The 17,278-nt window shown below is 44.4% G+C and overlaps 1 protein-coding gene across 3 annotated transcripts in view; it reads left to right on the top strand.

Moving 5' to 3' along the window:
* Positions 1-4,539: 4,539 nt before the first annotated feature.
* Positions 4,540-17,278, top strand: part of KCNQ4 (potassium voltage-gated channel subfamily Q member 4) — a 193,683-nt gene continuing 180,944 nt past the window's right edge. Inside the window, exon 1 of one of the 3 annotated variants that reach the window (XM_044286671.1) lies at positions 4,540-5,232. In XM_044286671.1, the coding sequence (XP_044142606.1) occupies positions 4,964-5,232 (269 nt within the window). In that variant the 5' untranslated portion in view covers positions 4,540-4,963. The remainder of the gene's footprint in view (positions 5,233-17,278) is intronic. The other 2 variants (XM_044286669.1, XM_044286670.1) reach the window with 2 other exon arrangements.

Genomic DNA, 17,278 nt, shown 5'->3' with positions numbered 1-17,278 from the left:
ATTACCATCTTTATTGAAAATGCATAATAAAAAATATATAGTAAAGACACATTAGATACAAATAAAAGGCAAGGAGGGTGAGCCCACATACACAATACAAGCGTATAGCAAAACAACCGATCAGCAATATAGTACAGACAAGTGCCCATGTATCTTACAAAAATACAAAAAGTTAAAGGCCCCTACAAAACGAGTGCTGCAGCAAGGCTCACCAGCCACACCCGACGCATGTTTCGACAGAGCCATGTACATTATTATAATTTATTATTAAAGCGCCATTCATTCCATAGCGCTGTACATATGAGAAGAGGTATACATACACAATACAGACAATTGCACTTATCATAAACAAAACAAGTTACAAACTGGTACAGAAGGAGAGAGGGCCCTGCCCATGAGGGCTTACAATCTACATGGTATGGGAGAAGGACACAGTAGGTGAGGGTGAAGCTGGTCATGGCGGTATAGAGGCAGCAGGGTCACTGGTTGTAGGCTTGTCTGAAGAGGTGGGTTTTCAGGTTTCTTTTGAAGGATTCCACTGTAGCTGAGAGTCTGATATGTTGGGGTAGCGAGTTCCAGAGTGTGGGGGATGCACGGGAGAAATAATGGAGGCGATTGTGGGAAGAGGTGATAAGAGGAGAGGAGAGAAGGAGGTCTTGTGAGGATCGGAGAGTGCATGTGGGGATGTATCGGGAAATTAGCTCAGAGATATAGGGAGGGGACAGGTTATAGTCGGCCTTGTATGTATTTGTTAGTACTTTGAAGTGAATTCGCTGGGCAATGGGGAGCCAGTGAAGGGATTGGCAGAGAGGAGAGGCAGAGGAGTAATAGGGTGAGAGGTGGATTAGTTGGGAAGCAGAGTTGAGGATAGATTGGAGGGGTGCGAGAGTGCTAGATGGAAGGCCACAGAGGTGGATGTTGCAGTAGTCTTGCAATGTTCAAGCAATCCTATGCACAGTAACTGAGTATTGTTTTTTCAGCAAGATGAGGTGACTCTCCAAATGTCACCCAAGTCTCTGTGCCGAGCGTTCACAGAAGACTCTATCGTAGGGTGTACAAAGAGTTGTGACCTCCACAGTAACCAGACCAGTGTGCTACTTTTATCTCTAGGGTTACCTGAAGGGTAAGGTTATGAAGCTAATCCCCAGACAGTGCTGAACTGAAATTCATGTCCAGACTATGGAACATGTGGTGTTGCAGAAGCAGTTCCTTCTATGAAAAGGTCAAAGTCAGAAGATCATACTGTACCTACCTACCGTGTGACCATAGTAACCTCCAGAATGTAGAGGCAACTCCTTTCTCACATTGGGCCTTCCATAATACTTGTTTTGGGGATAGGAAAGTGATTATTTTAGCTGACATTATTAGGATAGGACAGTGATGGCTTGTACTGTGTAATGACATCTTTTATGAGACAAAAAACATGTATTTTGGGTATGATCAGAATTTGCATCAACACCAAGGAAATCTAAGCAGATGCCATGACTGAGGGGTTCCTGGGAAACCTAGATACATATGCCGTATGCTTGTTAGGCTGAGTATAAGGTAAATAGTGTAGGATGGGGGAAGGGGGGTGGGGGGGCGCACTGTGACCATCTTCTTTAAGACCCCACATACACCTGAGGCCAGCCCCAGACATGACTATACCAGTACGTTACTGGAAAATGAAGAAAAGAGCACCTGAAAAACGTAATGTGCTTGAGCTGAGACTGACAAATTATAAACTGCTAGTGGTGCTGCCACTCTGCAATGGTAACGGTCATACAGATGCTGGATATCCTCCTGTGGTATCTCATTCCAAGCTCTTTCAACTTGGAGCCATAATTCAGCTAAGGTGGTTGTTGGCTGCTGTGTATAGATCCATCATGTCATCCAGTCCCAGACATTTTCCATGAGGCAGAGATCTGGCCAGGGGAGCTGCTGGATACCCTGAAGAGCACGTTGTGTAGTGCCAGCATTATCTTGTTGAAACACCATGTCACTTAGTCAACATAGACAGTAGAACTGGTTCCTGTCCTGGACCTACCGAGGGCTGGCCAGTGTTCACTATATGTACACCAGATGGGAACGGACATGGTAGCTAATGGCTCCCCACACCATGACACTTGGTGTTGGCCCTTTGTGTTTCCATACAATGCATGATGGCATTTTCATTTCCCCATCACTGCTCTATTTTTGATAGGTAGTCATTTTAAATGGGTTTTCAACATAGAAACATAGAATGTGTCGGCAGATAAGAACCATTTGGCCCATCTAGTCTGCCCAATATACTAAGTACTATGGATAGCCCCTGGCCCTATCTTATATGAAGGATGGCCTTATGCCTATCCCATGCATGCTTAAACTCCTCCACTGTATTTGCAGCTACCACTTCTGCAGGAAGGCTATTCCATGCATCCACTACTCTCTCAGTAAAGTAATACTTCCTGATATTACTTTTAAACCTTTGCCCCTCTAATTTAAAACTATGTCCTCTTGTAGCAGTTTTTCTTCTTTTAAATATTCTCTCCTCTTTTACCTTGTTGATTCCCTTTATGTATTTAAAAGTTTCTATCATATCCCCTCTGTCTCGTCTTTCTTCCAAGCTATACATGTTAGGGTCCTTTAATCTTTCCTGGTAAGTTTTATCCTGCAATCCATGTACCAGTTTAGTAGCTCTTCTCTGAACTCTCTCCAAAGTATCAATATCCTTCTGGAGATATGGTCTCCAGTACTGAGCACAATACTCCAAATGAGGTCTCACTAGTGCTCTGTAGAGCGGCATGAGCGCCTCCCTCTTTCTACTGGTAATTCCTCTCCCTTATACCCAAGCATTCTGCCAGCATTTCCTGCTGCTCTATGACATTGTCTGCCTACCTTTAAGTCTTATGAAATAATGATCCCTAAATCCCTTTCCTCAGATACTGAGGTTAGGACTGTATCACTGATTTTATGTTCTGCTCTTGGGTATTTTTGCCCCAGGTGCATTATCTTGCACTTATCAACATTAAATTAAAGATATTAAACAATATGGGTCCCAGAACAGATCCCTGAGGTACCCCACTGGTAACAAAACCATGGTCTGAATATACTCCATTGACTACAACCCTCTGTTGTCTGTCCCTCAGCCACTGCCTAATCTATTCAACAATATGGGAGTCCAAGCTCAAAGACTGCAATTTTTTGACAAGCCTTCTATGTGGGACAGTATCAAAAGCCTTACTAAAGCCTAGATAAGCGCTGTTATTTTAGTCAAACAATCAAAAAATCTCTAAGATTAGTTTGACATGATCTTCCTGAAGTAAACCCATGCTGTTTTTTATCTTTCAATCCATGGGATTTTAGATGTTCCACAATCCTCTCCTTGAGTATGGTTTCCATTCATTTCCCCACTATTGATGTCAGGCTTACTGGCCTATAGTTGCCAGATTCCTCCCAACTACCTTTCTTGTGAAGTTCCTTGAGCATGGGTCCCGAAACAGAAGATTCCTACTTACCTGCTCCAGTGTTCCGCGCTGTCTCCATCTTCCGAGCCTGCTTATGTGCTGCTTGTGACCACATTACAGCTGAAGCCAGTCATAGGCTGGAGTGGTGCATGTGACCATACCCATAGCCAGCCAGATGTACACAATCCCAGGACTGGAAGATGGAGACAAAGCAGAACACTGGAGCAGGTAAGTAGGAATCTTCTGTTTGAGGGGCCATGCTGCAGACACTTGTTAAAAAGAAAATTTTTACTGGAAAACCCATTTAAAGGGGTATTCCAGTTGTTTCAAGTTATTCCCGATCCACAGGGTAGAGGTTAAGTATTAGATCAGTGGAGGTCCAATTGCTGGGAGCACCATCGATCATGAGAATGGGGGCCCCATACACTTGCAGTCCCCTGAAATGAACCATTAATTTCTATGGGAATTTCAGAGATAGGAGAACGCTGAGCACTCCTATGGAAACAAATGGAATGGCCATGTGCATGTGCAACCTGACGCTCCGTTCATTTCTATAACTGTTAGATCGGTGGAGGTCCTACCACTGGGAACCCAATGATCACTAGAAGCTTACTGTAGCTCCACTGAAATGAACGGAGCATCCGGTTGCACATGCGCGTGGCCGCTCCATTAATTTCTATGGGAGTTCCAGAGATAGCCGAGTACAGCGCTCTCCTATCAAATGATTGGTTCCTTTCAGGGGGTCCTGCAGGAGGTACGGGGACCCTGTTCTGTGATTGGTAGGGGCCCCACCAATCTAATAGTTATCCTCTATCCCGTGGATAACTTGAGACAACCGGAATACGCCTTTAAGTGATAGAAGTCTATAAGGGAAGTGCTTGGATGCAGTGTCCCACTATAACAGTTTTCCAGGAATTCTGATCCCAGAAAAATGGAAGATATTTCTCAGATTTTCAGAGACAATTGCTCAGCTGCTTCCACAACCTGCTGTCCAACAGACACTGACAGCTGCCCACAGAGCTGGCAGGCAGAGAGGGGGCAGTGTGGGCAGCTGGCACTGTGAGCTCCCTCAGACTAAGCAGAACGGGCTACCTGAGGGAAAGCTGACTACTATATAGTCCGTATATCTGGTAGACTTCTTCTAATGCAATGCACAGGGCACTGATGGGGAAGAACGGGCTTTCCTGTGGCAGTGCCCGGCGGGCAGGTAACATTTGCCATGACTCCGGTGGGCTGTCACACAGTAATATGAGGGGGTGGGCTCAGTAATGAGGAGGCTGGTAGAGGAGAGCACGCGCTCGGGACAGCGGGAAGACAGAGAGCGGGCACACTGCTGGAGACAGTACTATGTACATTGGAGTGGGCACCGGCTGGCATCCCCGGCTCTGGGTGGAGCATATAGGAAACTTTTCTGTGTAATGGAAGCTAAACTTTCCTCGCAGCCTCCCCTGTCAGCGCTCGTGAACTTTGCATAGACGCCGCTATCTCCATCCATCGTCTCCCCGTGATGAGCTGAGACCTCCTGCCCCCGAAGGGAGATGGCAGTGGGGGCACAGCCCCAGACAGACAATGGCCGGGTGCCCTCACTCTCCCTGACGCCTACTGCTGGCCAAGAAATGGAGTTCGTGGCCCTCACAGCTGTCCAGACGGAGAGCGGCATCCCCCGGCGCCTGGGACTACTGGGGACCCCGCTCCCGGGCCCCCCGCAGAGCTCCGCGTCTCACAAGAGATACCGGCGCCTGCAGAACTATCTGTACAACGTGCTGGAGCGACCCCGGGGATGGGCCTTCGTCTACCACGTCTTCATGTGAGTACCCTGTGCCCTGGCACCACTCTTCTCATACTGGAGATGTGGGGGGCAACAGATGTATACATTGTATTATGTACATGATTTAGATCTCTTGTATATAGTTGCCCCCCCCATCCATTTGAAAGGGGGTGAGGAGCCCTGGCAAGGGGCATTCCCTACAACTCTGTACTTTTGGTGTAAGCTGTGGCTGGTACAAGTGTAGTACCAAGTACAGTCCTCACTAAAAGTACAGATGGGGACATGTCGCCTGCCTGATTGCTGACGTCGACCCCACAGATCTAATGATAGGTCATAATGTTCTCCTAGAAAGCCCCTTTAACTGCACATGAAGAGAAGATTTGGTATTTACTTTCCGTCCCTTTAAGAATGACCTTAGCAATCTTATTTCTAACCGGTGACTGTATCTGGTATTGCCAAAGCGGGAGCGTTAAAGGGTCCCCTGGACATTACCAATCGCCTTCATTCTGGAGGTCCCAGAGCAGGTGTCACCTCTCAAATATTGGTGGCATGTCGTATCCATGTGCGGGAATGCCAAGCAGTGACTGGAGGCTCCTCCACGTGGAGTAATAGGAGAGAATAGATCTCCAGCAGTTCAGTATTTCTGGACCTCCTTTTTCTGTAATGAATCTCACTATTGTCTGTGAAGGTTCTCATTTAATTAGGTCATGGTATATCTGTAAAGAATAAATCAAGGCAACTGGACGTACTGTAGATTTCCTGAAAACATTTCACTCGTTCTTCCAACGAGCTTTCTCAATTCTGAGTGACTGTACAAAAATTTTTGTACAGTCACTCAGAATTGAGAAAGCCCGTTGAAAGAATGAGTGAAACGTTTTCAAGAAATCTACAGTACGTCCAGTTGCCTTGATTTATTCTTTACAGATAATCTCACCTTTGGAACTTCCCGAAGGGTTTTCCGCTTTAGACCTGATACCTGGTTGTTATATTCCTGAGTTATCCCTCATTTTGGACCTTCTTCAACTGGTTACATCACTGGAGTATTTGGGTAGAATGGCAGGTCACTGATTTCATGTGGCACCATGCTGTGCTCTCAGTGGTGTACCCTAGCAGAAAAGTGGACAAGCTGGACCCTCCTTTATAGGGAAGGTATCATCCATTTCATGCTGCCCGGACCACGAGTCCCTCGCTGAAAAGAGCTTTGTTTTTTACTCTTAAATGCTGCTTAGTCCTAAAAAGAGCTGGGCACGGGGAAGGGTCTGCTAGGTGGCTTCCCTCCACCTGGCTCAGCTTCACAGGAGGGTCCTGTAGGGTAAACGACGTATTACATGGCAATACCAGAATACAAAGAGGGCTATAGTCTGCCAGAGCAATAGCCGCTTGTACAGCATGGCTTTTAGAGAGGGATCCTGAATGAAGACCCCCTCTATGTTGTCTTCATGCCCTAGTAGTGCTTATAGACAGGGGTGTTCTTCATGATATCTGTATGGAAAGGAGTGGTCTAAGCTAGACAACTGTTTGATAGTATAACCTATGGAACTATTGAGGCGGTTTTGTCATTACTGATATTCTGTAGGTAAATATAGAGAAGTGTTATCTTCACATGTGTAGGTGACATCCATGACGTTGACAGAACCACAGTTATCTCCACATACATGCAGATGAAGCGTGAACCCAGCCTAACATCACCAGTTATGACCTATATTCCTGAATATCGCTGTATTGTGGCGTCTTCTGGTTTCTTCTTGCACAATAACAGGACATTACTAGCACGTACAGAGGACTAGCACAGCTGTGAATATTCATACAGAGGTTTCACTTCCTCCTGGACCACTCCAGTATCTACACATGCTCCAGATGGGTGCACCGAGGCTCAGGACATAGCATCTAGGCTCCCTCCTCTTCCAATGATAAGCATGTCAATAGGGATGTGTGTCTGGAAATGCTCTCCTCACTAGATCGTAGTGATATTCTCCAATATTAATTCAGCCACTAACAGCAGACTGGACATTCATGCATCCCCCCCACCTAGTTCAGTTTACTGTCCTCTAAACTGTGTATCAAGTCCCTGTGCTATAGGATGACCTAGATGGCTAGTATCTCCAAACTATGAAAGCCTAACCCTTATTTTTGTAGAAATACCGCTGATTTGTGTCTCGTGAAAAGGAGATTTTACCCTCTTTCCATTCATTCCAGGCTTTTTAACATCAACAAGTAGCGCCAAGATTCTGCCCAAAACTTGATGCAAAATTCTGGTGCAAAGTTAGGGTGGGTCCACACTAGCGTTAGGGATTCCGTTATGGCTTTCCGTTATAACATGGTTATAACAGAAAATAACGGAAAACCCATCCATTTGCTTTACGTCCTAATAGGTCTATGGGGAAAGTATAACAGATCCGTCTAGGTCCCGTTATGCAAGACGGAAAACAAAGTCCTGTCGCTAGGACCCAGACAGATTCGTATTTATTCCCATAGACTTCCGTTTTAAAGGCTTCCGTTTTGCATTCCGTCATGATACATGTCTATAGTCAGAAGAACGGATCCGTCGTTCCATCTTATGGATTCCGTTATAACGGAATCCCTAACGCTAGTGTGAACCCCCCCTAAGTGAACTAAGAGGTGGTAAAGATGCACCACATTTATCATCCAGCCTCAGCCACTGTGATAAATCTAATTATAATCTATGAGGTCCATAGGCTCCGTTCAATCCTAAACGGAGCAGGAGAACGGAAAGGCTGAACGCTGATGTGAACTCAGCCTTAGGCCTCATGCACACAAATGTATTTTCATTCCGTGTCCGTTCCGTTTTTTTTGCGGACCGTATACAAACCATTCATTTCAATGGGTCCGCAAAAAAAAGGAAGTTACTCCGCGTGCATTCTGTTTCTGTATTTCCGTTCCGTAAAAAAATAGAACATGTCCTATTATTATCCGCATTACGGACAAGGATAATACTGTTCTATTAGGGGCCAGCTGTTCCGTTCCGCAAAATACGGAATGTACACAGATGTCATCCGTATTTTTTGCGGATCCGTTTTTTGCGGACTGCAAAATACATACGGTCGTGTGCAAGAGGCCTTAGTGTTATGAGTGTGAAGTGCTGCACCACACAGGACATGATCAGACATACTAAGAACGTACAATGTGTCTAAGGCCTCTTGCATACGACCGTATGGCTTTTTCAGTATTTTGCGGTCTGCAAAAAACGGATCCACACAACATACGGGTGACGTCCGTGTGCATTCCGTTTTTTGCAGAACAGCTGGCCCCTGATAGAACAGTACTATCCCTGTCCGTTATGCGGACAATAATAGGACATGTTCTATCTTTGAACGAAACGGAAAAATGGAAATGGAAGGCATATGGAGTACCTTCAGTTTTTTTTGCGGATCCATTGAAATGAATGGTTCCGTATACGGTCCATATACGGAACGCAAAAAACGGAACGTAAATGGAAAAAAAAAACGTTTGTGTGCAAGAGGCCTATGGGTACTTTCACACTAGCGTTATTCTTTTCCGGTATTGAGTTCCGTCACATGGGCTCAATACTGGAAAAAAAACGCTTCAGTTTTATTCTAATGCATTCTGAATGGAGAGCAAGCCGTTCAGTATGCATCAGGATGTCTTCAGTTCAGTCCCTCTTACGGTATTTGGCAGTTCAATCTGCAGGCTGCATGTTATAGAGCAGGAGGAGCTGAGCAGATTGATATATGGGAAGAGATGCAGTAAAAAGTGAGGTTAGGAGAAGGACCGCCCATATGACTCCTAAGCGTAGAAAGAGCAGGGATTTAAATGAATAGATGACTTTCCCATAGAACTATACATCAATCTGCTCCGCTCCTCCAGCTCTATAACCTGCTGCTGGCGGATTGCATTGCATTCTCATGGTGGCAGGTTCCCTTTAACAGAGTTGATCTTTGCTGAAGATGTGCCATATTGAGGAGACATTTTTAGTTCCTCTCCCATGAGAGGTGCCATAGTAACGTGGTTTCGTAGCTGCAATTGCGAGACATATTTATCAATCTGGAAAGTAGGGATTTTGTGTTAGGAAACTTGAGCGTATGTATGCCAGATCTGAGCTTGTGCTTACTTTACAGCAGTTGTTAGTTTTAGAGACATTTATTATATGCCGTGGACATCCCAAAAACTATGTTACAGATATATCACATAAAGACGTCTCGGGCAGCACGGGAACCATGCTCACAATCCAATGTCAGTGTCACAGGACTAGCGTTAGAATCTGTGTAGTCCAAGTCATCAGTATCAGATCCGCGAGGGTCTGACTAGCGGCACCCTGACCGGTCAGCTGTTTGTAGGACCTGCTCTCTCCTAGGACCTCACAGCTCTGTATACTGTGCAGTGCTTTTCCCATTCACTCTTTCCACCTGGCCCGACTTGATGTATAGATCTCTCCTGAGCCCAGGTGGGGGAGCACCCAGATGACTATTTTCCCTGTATCGGCTCCTTTCTAAGTCATGTTTTCACTGGGAAGCAGAAGCATTTCAGTGTAGACCATAGTTCTTCATAATGAGGGAGCCTGTTGAGATTTCATGCTGCCTATGGTTCCAAAATGTCCCCCAATTTGGCATTAAAGGCTGGGAACTATGCTCTAGTGCTGACCTCAGTGGTGGTGACTGCAGGGGGTGTCAGAATTGCCTACATACATAAGCTTGTGTATAGGTATAGGTCCCTGATATCAATCCTCGGCCAGACCGTGGTGGGATCAACCTAAGCATTTTATGGAGCAGATCATCTTTTCATAGAAAACCAACCCTATTCACTATTTGATCTATCATGTATACAAGGTAAAGGTGCTATAGAAAAACCATTTGAGTGTACAGGTAAGTCAGTAATGGCACTAGCACTATGGCATACATACAGATACAGCTTGGTGACTGCATGGGCACAGCAGTTGTGCCTAACCTATAGCCGTGGAAATTGACGTCATATTACCTCAAGTATTTCAGAAGACATGTCCATGTTTAAAACACAAGCTTCACACACATAACCGTATCCGTTTTGCTGTCCTCAAATCGCTGATCCGCAAAATACGGATCCTGTCCATTTGCCAAATGAGTCTGTGGTCCACATTTAGTGGAACGGACATCGATATGTGGAAAGCACGCAGATGATCCGTGCAAAAACATGGTTTTGCAAAAACATTTCAATTACTTGTCCACAAAATGCAGACCCCAGACCCATTGAAGTCAATGAGTCTCCCAAAAATGTGGATGCAACATGGACGGTATCTGTATTTTGCAGATCCGCAATTTATGGACTGGAAAATACATATTGTCATGTGCATGAGGCTTTATGGTACTGGCATATACATTTTTTTTTAATATAAATACAGTACATTTTACAATAAACACCTAGCCAAAAAATTTAAAAACAAAATATAAATCCATATAAGTTAAATTCTAATTGGTGTCTAAAAAAAACTAAAATAGGTCTCACAAAAAACAACAAAAAAACAAGCTTCATACAGCTAAAAATAATGAGGGAAAGAATGCAAAAAGCTGATAAAAAAAGAGTGATCTTCAAGTCCAAAAGGAGTCTGGGGATATTCCAGTGGAAAACATCGGGTGGAATACCCCTTGAAAGGGAATCGGTCACATGCTCCATGCTATGTGTTTTAGAGCACACAGGAGCGTCTCTTGTATTTTAGTCATTTCAACCCCTGCTCTTTCTAGGCTTAGGAGTCCAGTGGGCGGTACTACTTAGTGACTGCCCAGGGACCGCCCACTGGACTCCTAAGCCTAGATAGAGCAGGTGTACATTTGTACCATAAAATGATATACTGCTCACCTCTTCTGGTTTTCTAAGGTACTGCCTGCAGATCTGACACTGGCTAATACCAGGGATTCTCTCAGCTGGCACACATAACAGCCACGCTGTGTTTGGTGGTCTGCAATTTGCAGGACGGAACGGGCGGCCCATGATAGAAATGCCTATAATTGTCCGCAAAACGGAGAAAAATAGGACATGTTCTATTTTTGTGTGGGACCACGGAACGGAGCAATGGATGCGGACAGCACACGGAGTGCTGTCCGCCTCTTTTACGGCCCCATTGAAATGAATGGGTCCGCACCTGAGCAGCAAAAAATGCTGCTCTGTGGACCCAAACAACGGTCGTGTGCACACTGAGTTTCTTGGTGCCGATTCCGGAGCGTTTCTGCCTAAAATCTTCTCCAAAAACGCCTCAAAACAGCCTCCCACTCACTTCAATGGGAAGCAGCACTTGCTTCTTTTTTCTATGTGTAATAAAAAGCAGCATGGGGCAGAATCAGCGCTGATTTTCCCATTCCCAATTAATAGGAAGCAGAAAGAAAATGCACCAAAAACCACTTCTGGATGAAAAACACTACAAAAAAACATTGCTTTTTTTGTCAAAAACACATTAAAAAAGTGCATCTTTTTCAGGCGTAAAACTCTGCTTGGATTGAGCGCTGATTGTTTACATGTGTGGTGTGAACTGTCCCCTACCAATCACAACGCTGCTTACATTGTGTAAGCAGTAGAAGAGCTGGCAGCTGGTAGGTCGGGCAATTGTTCTACCTTTCACATGGAATTATGTTCAGACTTGATAAATGACTCCTCGGCCCATGTAAAAGGGCCTGGCGCTTGTGGGTTATCACGCCTGAGGTCTCAGATGTCTGTGCTAAATGTGCACCTAAACGGAATCTTGGCTAATAAAGGGTGAAAGGATTTTCCAGCAATGATTATGGAGAAACTGCTGAATAATTAACCATGAAGCGACTTGTAAAACAGTTTAACGCTGCTACAGCTAAATAAGTGCGGGCGGTCCCATGTGGCACTGTAGCGTCTTTATGGGTTACGTCTGCTCTGCACGTCGTAAGGCGTCACCCAGTAACCAAAGATGTGTTTGCAAAATGACTCTCCTTTCCCCTTATAACTTGAAAAAAATAGAAAAATGCAGGAAACGTCTCGTGCAGTCTTTATAAATAGGGTCTTTGTATTTCAACACATATTTGTGGTTTCATCATTTCTGAAATCCAAATCTCAGAGGTTGCTTCAAGTAGATATGGGGAAAAATGCACCAGCAAGAAGTGTTCCATAGAAATTGTGACGGGGAAAGTTGTCAAGGTGTGGATATTTTGGGGTGTCTCAGTAAGGGTGCGCGGATCCGCAAAATATGGATGACATCCGTTTTTTGCAGACCCATTAACTTCAACACGGTCTGAGGTCCACATTTGGTGGCCAGGAATAAGACATGTTCTATCTTTTGCTGAACGGACATGGATCATGGATCATCAGTGTGCTTCTCGCATCCATATGTCCATTCTGCAGAATGATAGAACAAGTCCTATTCTTGACTACAAAATGTGGACTACGGACCAATTGAAGTCAATAGAGCCCTTCCAAAAAAACAAACAGATGCAACACGGACGTCATCCAGTTGTCACCTGCTTACAGCAGTACCTACTCTCTGACTGTATGCAGTTACAGATGTTGGTGCTGCAGGTGTTAGGTTTTACCTTCCGTTTTTTTTTTTGCGGATACATTAAAATGAATGGTACCGTATACGGAACACAAAAAACGGAACGTAAACGGAAAAAGAAAACGCTTGTGTGCAAGAGGCTTTATTGTCCGCATAACGGACAAGGATAGTACTGTTCTATCAGGGGCCAGCTGTTCCGTTCTGCAAAAAACAGAATGCACGCGGACATCATCCGTATTTTTTGCGGACCGCAAAATACTGAAAAAGCCATATGGTCGCGTGCAAGGGGCCTAACACTATTCAGTCAGTGCTTGAAGTGGCAAACTGTGTAGGGACACAGAGAAATGGTGACACACCAGGTAGTGATTTATAAAAAAAATAATTCTAATAGGATTAACAGAGGAACGGCACAACACAGATTTAGAAGATAAGATGTTCCAGAATGGTTATTCCATATCAGGATAGCAGGTAGGTCCTCTATAAGTTGTAAAGACCATAGCGCTGAAAACTGCATGTGAGAAATAGGATTGTGTGTTTCATATGACGGAAATCACACAACCTTTTTCTGCTGCGCCATTACTGCCATGTGTGAATGTACCCCAGTATACATGGGTTGGCACATACAGTATATGCAGTATTTTCCTGAGGTCTTGTGTCTATATGGTGGTGACACGGCTCTTTCTACCATTGCCCTGTGGGTAAGACACATTGGTATTTGGATGTTACCACTTCAGGACCACCCACTGTAAATTGAGGTGGACATTTGCTGTGCAGCACTGACATACATTTTCCCATAGAAATGCCCACGCCTTGCCCTGGTGTCATCATGGGGGGCTGATTGGTTCAGGTCCTAATCAGGTTTGGTCGGAGGTCGGAGGAGAGGGACCAGCTCTTACCATGCAGTATTGGTATGGGGCTCCTGATGTCAGCAGTCATTGGTATAAGGACATGTTTTTGGACACTTTCTTGCTGGTTAGTCACAGTGAGGTGCATCACTCCTAGAATTTCTGCTAAACTTCTGCTCAGAGACGCAAACAGGAAACGGCACAAACGGTTTCCTCTCCGACTGTGAATCTGTAGAATAAGCAGATCTCTTCTAGATAGCAGTGTGGAGGGTGGAATAGAACATCTAGTATATGAGTGCACTCCCTGACATGATTACTATGCGTATGATTCTACGTTAGCCACTAGAGACTAGAAGTGGTTGGTACCTACCACAGATAAGACCTCTGTCCTATATAGAGAAGCCAAGATGTGCGGTCGGTGAAAGTCCTACCATGAAAGGTTGGAGATCCGCTGTGCACCACTCAGCAGACACCGACAGTCTCCTTTCCGCTCGCCTCCTGTGGTTTTCATGATTAATATTTGAGCTGATTGTGCATACTGAGAGTCTATCCCCTGAGTACAGGGAAAACAGGAGCTGCAGAAAGTGAAATCCTCACACTATTTTATCTTCTCTTCTGTTGGGTATTTCTTGTCTTTTATGGAATCCATATAGGAAAGGGGATGTTAAACAGGTTGCCCAAGATTAGAAAAACATGGCTGCAGTCTTCCAAAAACAGCTCCACAGCTGTCCACAGGTTGTGTGCGGTATTACAGCCCAGCCCAATTCACTTCAATACCAGACATGACCCATGGAGAGGTGTGGTGCTGTTTTTGTAAACCATGGACTTGTGAATTAGGATGGCAGTCCGCATGTGTTCGCATGGCAGTCCGCATGGTTCTCAGTGTACAGCAACATGTTTTGGAGGGGTTAAAGGGCTGCTGAAGCGTTCCTGCGCTAAGAACCGGCTGTCACTAAGTGCAGACTCCGGCTTAATAGTCCAGGGTTGGAGGAACCCCTGATCATGTCCCCCTGTAATCAAGTCACTGGCTTTTCCACTGACCCTATCGTAGCTGGGGGAGTGATACTCAGTCAGCCTTGGGGACCTATGAAGGACCCTCGGGCTATCTGCACTATAATCCTTCTGTTAGGGCACACTAAGGCTACATGCACACGACCGTTGTGTGTTTTGCGGTCCGAAAATTGCGGATCTGCAAAACACGGATGAAGTCCGTGTGCATTCCGCAGTTTGTGGAACGGCGCAGACAGCCATTAATATAACTGCCTATTCTTATCCGCAAAACGGACAAGAATAGGACAGGTTATATTTATTTTGCAAACCACGGAACGGAGCAACGGATGCGGAAAGCACACGGAGTGCTGTCCACATCTTTTGCAGCCCTATTGAAGTGAATGGGTCCGCATCCGAGCCGCCAAAACTGCGGCTCGGATGCGGACCAAAACAACGGTCGTGTGCATGTAGCCTAATATTGCCCTAACAGCAGCCTGTGTCATACTGAGTATGATGGACTAGCATGCAGGAGTATACTAATACATTCTAAATGTGAAATGAAGTTCTAAAACAGTAATTCCATAATGGCATTTAACAAGAAGTGTAATAAATAATGTAATCATTTTTTTTAAATAACCCCCCCCCCCCCAAAAAAACGCAATTTTTTTGGTGTAAAATACATTTTATTGTGCATACATTAAATACAATTAAAAAAATACACATTAGATATCTATTTGACTGTAATAAACAGATACAAAAATAATAAAAAAAACTGCCAACAATCATTTTTCTATATTTCTTTTGCAAAAAAAATTATATAGATTACACTGTAAGTTATATTTACGCCCGTACAATGTAAAAAAAAAAAAATTCTCCTGCAAAAAACAAAGCCTCAGGCAGCCACGTCAGTGAAAAAGTTAAGTCTGCTGAAATGCAGAGAGGCAAAAACTAAAAAATGTTGCTGTTCAGACAGCCATACAGAGAGACATGTCTTCAGGTCCTTTCTGCACCAGGTGATTGTGGGAATACTTCCTTATGGAAGATTATGTGCTTACATCTTACGTTAGTTCCTAATGGACACATTGCATGAAGAAGACGTTCATTGTGCTCCACACATGGGCCATGCGGGACTGGAAACACATGCTTCAGAAGAAACACATTTATTGTTCTTGTCATTTTTACAAGCAAATTTACAGCCAAAATTTCACATGTGAATATAACTTCAGACCCATAGCTCCAATACGCGTGGGAGCGAAGAGTAAAGTCTAACTGACGTATGATACCTCTGGAATACTTTTTATAACATGAGAAGATTCCGTCACGGGACAGTTTAACACATGACTTTTCTAGTTTTCATGCATATTAAGCCTCTTAGGAGAAACGTTCATGGAACTTCTCCAGCCGGCACCAGCCGTTGTGCTGCGGGAGCACAAGAAGATAGAGCACTTACCAACGTTTCAGTCCAAAATTGCTAGGACTTTTTCAGCCTTGGCCTCATTCTGCCTTGAGTGTCCCCCAAACACCCCTTATAACACTAACTGGACTCCAGCTTTCGATACCTCTATAGTCCTCTACAGAATCCATATTATGTTAGTGAAGCATTCTCCTCCCTACGCCTGGCCTTCATCACCCAGTACGGCCAGACCGTCCTTCAACTGGACATACTGTATTACAGTAGAGTGTACAACATAAATGGCGAGACAAGAGCTCTTTATGTGATTCTCTTCAGAAGGGCCTGTGGTAAGTAATTAGACTTTTACGTAGACTGGACTTTTTGTTAGGACAGCCCCTCTGTGTAATGTCTGGCTTTCTAGATGGGTATTTACAGACTGACTTTCCAGTTACCTCATAACTTAAGAAGGAATCTGTGCTGCACGTGTGGTGATTTACAGCGCTGGAGCTCTAGTGAGGATGAAAACGTTCACTTGTGTCTGGCTCTGTTTAACGGTATAAAAACCAAGCATAGCTTCCAAATGAAGATAACATCTTGTCAGTGATACATCCAAAGCTGTACTTGTCTTCTGATGTTCTGTGTGATATTATAGTACTTTTTTATGCTTTATAGATAGCATGTTAATAATGTGCTGAATGCACTTTTTTAATGGGGTCAATAAATACCAAGTTCCACAAATGTTAGGGCCTGACAGAAGATGGTGGGGTCCACCTGTCATAGTGAAGTTGATAGTAAGTCGGATCAATGAGTCACATCATGTAAAAAAGATACTCATGTAAAGGAAGAAAAGTGCAAAAATATACAGAGACTAAAATCAAATTAGAAAAAACAAGAATTAGATTTAAAAATGTTATTATCTAGGGCCTGTGTTGGCAATCTAAATATATTGAAGATGCAACATGAGTTGCATCTCTAAGCATCTGCTCACATTTGAGACATACCCTCCTGTCCATGTTTTTTTCTTTTTATTGTAGCATACCCTATAAAACATCTGACCTTACCTTAAAGGGGTCGATAAGAGTTTTTTTTAAACACTCCCCACCCAGTGGTACATGTGAAGGGATTTATACTTACCTGCACCCTGCCGCTCTATTTTGGCTCTGTGGCTGTGGGGGCTTCAGGTTTCTATCTGGCAACTTCCACATGGACGCGATTAGGTGCGACTGCAGCAGTGATGTGTCCCCAAGTGGCACCTGACCCACTCACTTGGGGACGTGTCACCACTGAGGGCAGCAGGGGTGTTGCTAAGTTAAAACATTCAGGGCTTGGGCCCTGGATGTTTTTTCTAGTGCCCGGAACATTGTGGCTGCAGACTATTTAACTGTATCGCAGTCC

Source organism: Bufo gargarizans, chromosome 3, assembly GCF_014858855.1.
Source record: "Bufo gargarizans isolate SCDJY-AF-19 chromosome 3, ASM1485885v1, whole genome shotgun sequence".
NCBI classification, from domain to species: Eukaryota; Metazoa; Chordata; class Amphibia; order Anura; family Bufonidae; genus Bufo; species Bufo gargarizans.
This window is presented reverse-complemented; position numbering and strand designations above follow the sequence as displayed.